We start from the raw sequence: 8,635 nt of genomic DNA on the forward strand, positions 1-8,635 counted from the left end.
TTAAAGTTTAAAGCATTTTCCTACCCTGGTAGTGAGGTGAGAAAGCATGTAATAGTAGGAACCTCATGGCTTGCCATCCTAAGGGATCCTGAGTTTGAGGTGGTCTGCCCAGCCTGCCTAAGGAGGGGTGTCTGACCCTACTTGGCACCTGGGTGGGCAGCAAATTGATAAATATGCATTTGAGGTAGATTAATGGGGACACGGTCATGGCCAATCTCTCCCACGTGCAGGTACATTTTCAGGTAAGATGACTACAATACCTTAGAAGACCAATTCTGCAAAGCAATTTGATGAGATATTCTGCTTGTTCTGATATCATAACAACTTGTCAGGGAGGGTGAATTTTCCAGAAAATTATTCCAAAAGGCCATGAAGTGAATTTACCTTAACAGTTTAGAATTTAAAAATGGTGTCCAGATGAAGAAAATTCTTCTAATTGCCCTACCACATTTCCTGGCACTTAATGCTTCTCCCCACAGAGCCCTCACTAATAATTCTGAACAATTTCTAGTTCTCTAGGTTCTCACACCTAAGGAAGGAAATGCAATCCACTTCAGTATCCTTGCCAGAAAAATCCCATGGACAGAGGAGGCTGGGGGGCTACAGTCCATGGGGTTGCAAAGAGTCAAACACGACTGAAGCAACTGAACACACACACTCAGAGGTTCTCACACACCTCCTTGCTACGTTATGGTAATGATAACTTTATGTATTTTCATCTAGCTGCAAAGGTAACATGTGTTTATCCTAGAAAACCTGGAAATTATAAAAATATTTTCACATGAAAATACACACTGGCCATAACCCCAAAGACCCAAAATAACAACTCTCAGCATTTTGGCATTTTGTGTTATGGTGTTCTTTTTTATGCAGACTTCAAACTGAGATCATATAATATGTATAGGTTTATATTATATATCATTACACTGTTATTACATTACTCATTTGATGTATCAATTTTTCTTAATAGTGTAGCTGACTTCTACAGCTTGAAAGTGAAAGTTGCTCAGTTGTGTCCAACTCTTTGTGACCCCATAGACTGTACAGTCCATGGAATTCTCTAAGCCAGAATATTGGAGTGGGTAGCCTTTCCCTTCTCCAGAAGATCTTCCCAACCCAGGGATCGAATCCTGGTCTCCTGCATTGCAGGAGATTAGCTGAACCACAAAGGAAGCCCTACAGCTTGGGGACAGAATAGTTTCATTTCAAAAGTCCAAACACTACAGTAGAGTGTTGGCATGTAATTTGAATGAATGAATGAAGAATGTTTATTGTGCACTAAGCACTAGAGGAGATGTAGGGGTATGTTGGGCATCAATTATGGTCAGGTGGGCCTTTCCATCTGGCTGTAAAGACAGACATAGACTATTTTAATCTGGGGTGAATGGAGCTATGCCCAAGAGAGCTGTAAATTTAAGTTCAGTAGCATTTCACTTAGCTGTATACTCATAACAGGTTGGAAGAGACTTCTGGGAATATGATAAAGTGGCATATTTTGGTTAACCTGTCAGAAAAAGGGACTGCTGTGATTTGTAGATGCTTCTAAAGTTTGTGGATAATAAAAGATCTGGATTCCTGGTAAGAGACCTAACCTGGAAAAGGCACCCAAGAATCCTCAAAGATGCTAATGGCTTCACATTTCTCATACACAAGATGCAGGGAAGACTTTAAGGGTAAGAATGGTTTTGTAAAATTCCAGTTTCCCCAGTCTGATATTCATTAGCCACAGCTCGAGAGGCTGGAAAAGAGTGCGGGGTGGGTTGTTCTATCTTCTCTTGTCCTCCCTGCCTGTCTCCTCACTCTGGCTATATTCCATATGTCATGGTAAAGCATGGTCAGCTAGAATGGATGAGGAAGAATAAACTTTGGTGGGATAGGTTGATATAATCTTAAATTGTCGATAAGCTTCATTCCCTCTTATGTATCATAGGTTTTGCTAATTAGTGTGTAGATCTATAATTTGTGAAGCAAAATTTATATCTCGGTAGTCTAGTGACTCCTGACAAGATAGTTGAAGTCACTTTCAGTCTACTAAAAGATACAATTAGTTAGATCAGGAGAGAAAAGGTCTGATCTGGAACTTGTGGGTCACGTTTATTTAGAGGTTATGAATGTATAAAGGTCAAAAGGCAAAAGTAAAATGAAAATATTCTACTCAGTGTTATGCCAACCTTTATTCTCATGATACATACAATTTGCTGGTAAAAAAATTCAATATCTTTTCTGAAAATGACACATTTTATAGCAAAATATATATGCATATTCAGAAAAAATAATTTTGCATGATGGATATTACTTTATATATTCATATTTTATGTATTTATTCACAAAGTAACCCAAACCTTAGAAATATAACTTTAAAAAGTCTTCTCCTTGGGGAGAGGGATAAATTGGGAGACTGAGATTGGCATATACACACTACTATTTATAAAATAGATAACTAATAAAGATCTACTGTATAGCACAGGGAAATCTGCTCAATGACCTAATGGGAAAAGAATCTAAAAAAGAGTGGATGCGTGTATATGTGTAAATGATTCACTTTGAAGTACACCTGAAACTAACACAACATTGTAAATCAACTATGTTCCAATAAAAAAATTTTTTAAATCTCCTGATTCTATGATTAATTTCCTAACTGCTTGGTCTCTGTTTTTGCATTGGTATAACATTTCTCATATCTTATCCATATGTTGACAGTATGAGTTTGAAGTATCAGGAGTTGTAGCTAAACAGCAGATTTCTAACCTGAATACTTGGGCAGTGTTGGAGAAAAATTTCTCATCTTCTTGCTGTAACCACGGTTGTCACATCTGTTTAAAATAAATGTCTCTTTTTTTTCAGTGGCAAAAATAGGATGTTTGAAGTCATTGGAGAAACGCTGGAGCATGATTTTCCAAGCTGGATGGCAAAGATCTTGAGACAGCTTTCTAATCCTGGACTGGTTATTGCTGTTGTTTTGGTCATGGCGTATGTGCTTTCCCTCCTCACAGAAAGAGCCTTTGTGATGTTCTTCCTGCTCCTTTTAAGTTTCAGTGTTTTCAACTCTCTCTTTCTCCCCAGGGGTTGTGCTGTAGCCTAACCAAATTCTGCACTGATTACACGGTGCTGAGAGGCTAAAATTCATGAGCCATATTCTCCTCCTATTGCATGTAATTCATAGCCATCTGCATCTGTATTTGCCAGCCTAGGATTATAAGATTTGTTCCCAAGTAACCAAAATAATTATCAGTAAACAGCTAAAGCAAGGGAAACATAAATGTTAAATCTAATCAGCACATCAAGCTTCCCTCCTGCCCCCACCCCCAACCTCTTTTTCCATAAAGCAGATGGCTGTAAACACATAGACATGATGAGCCTCTAAGTTAATATTCCCCTTGAGGGCCCTATAGGCTGTATTTCAGGGCTGAAGGCTTAAAGGGTCTTAAAAATTACCCTGTCCTTGTTCCTAGAAGGCCATCAATAACTGTGTCTACCCATAATAGAATCAGAGGACCAGAAGGCTCTTGCAAAGGTCATTTAGTCTTTCCTTTCAAAGTCAGAGGTGATACCAAAAGGGCAACTTGAGAGGGGGCTTTTGTTCCCATATGACTTTCTTTGGTTTCTGACTCTTGGCCACCACAGGTAAACTTATATTCTAAGCAGAGAAAATATGCTTCCTATGGAAGAGCTACAAAAAGTGCCCCAGCCCCTTCCTTTCAAACCCCAAGTCCCTCATAAATGAAAAGTCTGGAACTGCTACTGCTCTGTCAGTGAAATCACTCTTGTGGATACTCTGACACTCTGATTTGTTTAAATAAAGGTAAACTAGGAAATCTCAGGGGAGAACTCCCAGTGGTTTAAGTAAGTGAACTGGGTTCTGGGCCAAGTTGTTGTGATCTTCTCTGCGGTGGTTGTGGTCACAAGCCACATCCGTGATGGCAGGTGTCATCTTCAAGTTTATAAATTGAGAAACGGACTTGAGGCAGGAACTGGTTTTTCCCTAGGTGAGAATACAGCAAAATGATAGGAAGGCTTTGACAGTAAATCCAGCACTCACCTCTTACACCGTGATGCCTTAAGGGAGAGCTAATAGCCTGTAGGGATAATTAAACAGTAAAACAGATTATTTTACATATTACAGGACCTTGATCATGGGGCGGCGTTAGGAATCTGGTAGTGAATCTCTAGTGCAGATCTGTTAGAACATAATCTGCTGGAGGCAGCACGTTTCCCCAGCTAGCCCTGGAAGTGATTCTCCTTCTCCAAGTTTTTATGATGCAGCAGCTACAGAGACCATATTAAATATCATGTGGCTTTCATGGTATAAAGGAGGTCTTGTTTTAAAACACACACACAAAACTTAATGTCAGATTTGATGACTATATTCTTAGTGAGAGATAGATTTATTTCTAAGCAAAGGAGCAACATTGTTCTAATGCCGCTAATTAAAGATTTAATAAGCTGCCTTGAGGGTATGGGAGAGGAATGAACACTGCCCTTGTTCCAGGCACGATCCATATATTAACCCATTTAATTTCCACAATAACCTTAAGAAGTTGGCCACATTAATCATATTATTAAAGGCACATGGAAGATGTGCCCCAAATCAAATGGCTAATAAGTAAATTCAAGCCCATGTCTTCTTATTCCCCACCTTTTATTCCCCTCTAATTATTTAGCACCAAACACTCGGTTCAGGCTGAGTGAATATGCTCATAAGAGTTGGAAACCACTTGTCTTGGATGTTCTATACCCATGATCGGCACACTTTTCCTTAAAGGGCCAAGATATTAATAGTAGATACTTCAGGCTTTGTGATCCAAGAGGCAAAGTTGAGGATATTATTTAAATACTTTTATAACTATTTTAAAATAAAAAACCAATCTTAGGTCATGGGTCATACATAACAGGCTGGGAGTCAGATTTGCCCTAGAGGCCATAGTTTGACAACCCCTGATATAGACTGTCTAGATGGAAACTGGCAGGATGTAAGATCAAATATATGTCCCACAAGACTTTAGTTTTGATGTTCTGATTTTAAACCCGAATTTCAGTTTATTGTTGGTTTGATATTTCAGATACTGAGATCTCATCTTCAACACTTAATGGTGTCCATACAATTGGCTTGGCTTTTTATTACCTTTAATTAGTGAATGTTTACAAGCATTTTGAATTTCCCCAGTGAATCATATTCAATCAGTTTGGATGGTTTTGGGGTAACTGAGTTTAAGCTAATTCTCTGCAGGCACTTTCATTCTTTTGGAGACTAAAAAATGATCTATGACTATTCCTCACTGAAGGTACATCTCAAGACAGAAAAAGTGATGAATGAATAGATAATTACAGTCTGAAAATCATTTGTGAGGTCTTTGAATTCTTCCTCCAAATCCAGGCACTTTTCTAAGAAAATTCTTGTAATACACACACACATTTATTGAGCACCTACTTCATGCCAGATAGTACACCAGATGTTTTCAGGTATATAATGTCATTCAAACTCCCAACACTTGTATAAGAAATAAACCAGCAGAAATGATATCAATAACTGTGTTGCTAGCAGCAGATGGCTCATAAAGGTTATGATCTGACATGCTGGAGTAGAGGCAATGTGTTCAGTATCCAGTTATTTGCAATAAAGGGCAATGCCAGTTCCTTTTTTTTTTTTTACTACATTTTTTCCTTTGTTTATTTTGCTTTAAGTGAAGATGAATGTGTTTATTTTTGCAAAAATGTTTGGCTGGAATTTGCTCTTTTGAGAAACGTAAGTGTCACTTATATGCCAAGACTATTCTTTTCTGAGACGTTTTCTTTTGAAGCAGAGAGAAAGGCAAACAACACATCCTATGGATAAAAAGGCCATGTTAATTAACTATGACTGAGGATTATAGTCTTAGTTGTAAAAACCCAAGGAGGGAATTTAAAGTGGAGACTCAATCTCCTTTTTATTCTACACATTCCCTAAGCTTCAAGAGATTTCCTCTTCCCTTGGCTGCCCTTGGTATTGATTTAAAATGCTGTTTTCAATTATAACATAAACTGATATTACTACATTTCCAAGGAACAGCTACAATTAGACAGTAAGGTAGACCAGACAGAATGCCCTGGGCTGTGAAGGAGGAGCCTTAGGTGCCACTTCCCAGGTCCACCCTAGTCACTGGGTAGTTCTGAACGTGCTTCTTCACCTCACTGTACTATAAAGTCTTTCATCGACATAATAGAGGTTCAGAGTAGAAAATATCTTAAAGTCACTCCAGGGCCAATATTCTATGATTAATTAATGTAAATTTAAGCAGAATCTTGAGGAACTGAAAAATACCATACGTTTTATTTTATTTTTTGAATTTAGTTTGACCATCTATTATCTCAATGCTACTGCAAAGGGCCAGAAGGCAGCAAATTTGGATCTAAAAAAGAAGATGAAACAGGTAGGATACAATATATTTCAGAGAAACATTTGTCTTCATTTATGTCAAGTTGTAGAAAACACCAGGAAATCTCATGTTCTTCTTCTTTACTACTTTTTATTGCTAGCAAGCTTTGGAGAACAAAATGCGAAACAAGAAAATGGCAGCTGCACGAGCAGGTTTGAGCTCTGTTATGTTTGCATTCTCTTTCCCTTACAAACAGTATGCTCTTCCTTTTTTTTCCCCCTCTCAAAATGGGGCATTTGGTGCAGAGAGGCATTATTGCCACAGCAAGTCATCTTATACTCTTTACAGTCCACCTTTTCAGCCCTTCCAGTCTTCATATCCAGAGACTTCAGTTATTTTCCAGTGGGAGAAAGAAAAGACAAAGAAAAATTCAGGAACATAAAAGTAGCATCAGTGATAGAAAAGGGCTTTTACTAACTGATGGAAGATGAAGAAAACATTCATATAGTTATACAAATAGCAGAGACAAATATACAATCTCTCCTGTCCATTTTGACCATTTTTATACATAGATGGACACATTGGCAAGATACTAAGAGAATCCTCTGGGCTCATCATTATTGATTTCCCAGATCGTTCTCTAATTCATTAACCTCTTTTACTTTTTAACCTCTTTGATTTTTAACTTCCTGTGTAGCTCAGTTGGTAAAGAATCTGCCTGCAGTGTTGGAGACCTGGGTTTGATTCCTGGGTTAGGGAGATACTCTGGAGCAGGAAATGGCAACCCATTCTTGTCTGGAGAATCCCATGGACAGAGAACCCTGGTAGGCTACAGTCCATGGGGTCACAAAGAATCAGACATGACTTAGGGCTATCTTTCTTAATTTTTAAACTATTTGCCAAAATTACTGATATTATACATGGAAAAGTGATGAATTTTTTGAAAATCTTTTCTAACTCTTCCCTCATTCCTAATTCTAAAACTCTTTATATTAGTAGGACTCCTCACTCCCCCATAATTAATAATGTTAATAATAAAAACCCTCAACCCAAATTAGCTTGAGTAGAAATGTATTAGTTCACACAAATGAACAGGAGTGTGGTATGTAATACTTCCAGTCACATTTTACCCCAAGTTTAGAAGCAGTCAGGACCGAGCCCCATTTCTCTGTGGGTCCTTCAATACTGCATTCTTATTATGCTGGCCAACCTTTATGGTGGCGTAAGTAGATGTAGCAACTTCCAATGCCGTGTCCTTGGGTTATATGTCTTATGTTTTGTGTGGGGTTTTTTTTTTTGGTATTCTGCTACTTTTTTCTTAACTGCATTAATTTTTTTTTTTTAGCTCTATTGAGGTATAATTGACAAAATGTTCTGACTTCTAAGATCTGAATTCTAGCTAAGGCATATTGTTTTCTTTATTCTTTTAAATAGTGATGTAATGTTATTGCATGCTGTTTTTCTGATATTTTTCCACAGTTTGTTTAAAAATGCGTATAATCTTTGTGAAGACAGAGACTATCTAATTTATAGTTGTTTCCTCAGGACTTAATATAGGACTTTGTATATCAGTCATTCAATAAATACCTACTAAATACCTACTGGACAATGAGGAATTCTTTTACTGGGAAAAATTTCAAAGGAATACATTTCTATATTAATTACATAAGCAGTAATGAATGAATAAATGTTACCAAAAGAGAACTTTTATTCTCTTGTCTTTAGAATTTGTGCAGGTTTTGTAAAATAAGAAATATAGAGATATTTGGCAAAAAAATATTATGGCAACAGGAGCACGTTTGGAAGATACACATTTTTAAGCCATCTCATTCAGAACCATTACACACACTAAAACTAATTTTTTCTTCTCTCTTCTTTATCTGTTTCTTTCTCTCTCTTATTTATTTATTTAATTTGAATAGCTGCAGCTGCTGGTGGCCAGTAATTTTCATGGATATTCTGGAGGCCCAGAAGTATTCCTCATCACGCATTTCTAAGTCATTGACTTTCATGAAGGCCCAGAGGACAAAGCATGAAGAGTTGATACTACCCTGTTCTAAACCTGATGGATTATCAAGGTCTCGCTGATCAGTCAAGGCATCACTCGCCCTAACAAATTAAGGATTTGTTTCCCCCACCACCACTTTCTCCCCTGAACCAATCCCCTGACATTTTCTTTAATGAATTGAGTTTAAAAGTGTGTATGATCCTGCAGTATGGATCACTGGCTTACTTGCTAGGTTAATTTAAAAACCTTTTGCTCATATGGACTTTCATTTTAT

At 37.5% G+C, this 8,635-nt stretch overlaps 1 protein-coding gene across 1 annotated transcript in view; it reads left to right on the forward strand.

Moving 5' to 3' along the window:
- TMC1 (transmembrane channel like 1) overlaps positions 1 to 8,298 on the forward strand; it is a 182,042-nt gene extending 173,744 nt beyond the window's left edge. Inside the window, exons 18-21 of the mRNA XM_088837777.1 lie at positions 2,845 to 2,970; positions 6,329 to 6,407; positions 6,514 to 6,565; positions 8,276 to 8,298. Coding sequence (XP_088693903.1) covers positions 2,845 to 2,970; positions 6,329 to 6,407; positions 6,514 to 6,565; positions 8,276 to 8,298 — 280 coding nt within the window. The remainder of the gene's footprint in view (positions 1 to 2,844; positions 2,971 to 6,328; positions 6,408 to 6,513; positions 6,566 to 8,275) is intronic.
- Positions 8,299 to 8,635: the final 337 nt, after the last annotated feature.

This window comes from Moschus berezovskii, chromosome 7 (assembly GCF_049115385.1).
Source record: "Moschus berezovskii isolate FMDL1 chromosome 7, NW_MosBer_1.0, whole genome shotgun sequence".
NCBI classification, from domain to species: Eukaryota; Metazoa; Chordata; class Mammalia; order Artiodactyla; family Moschidae; genus Moschus; species Moschus berezovskii.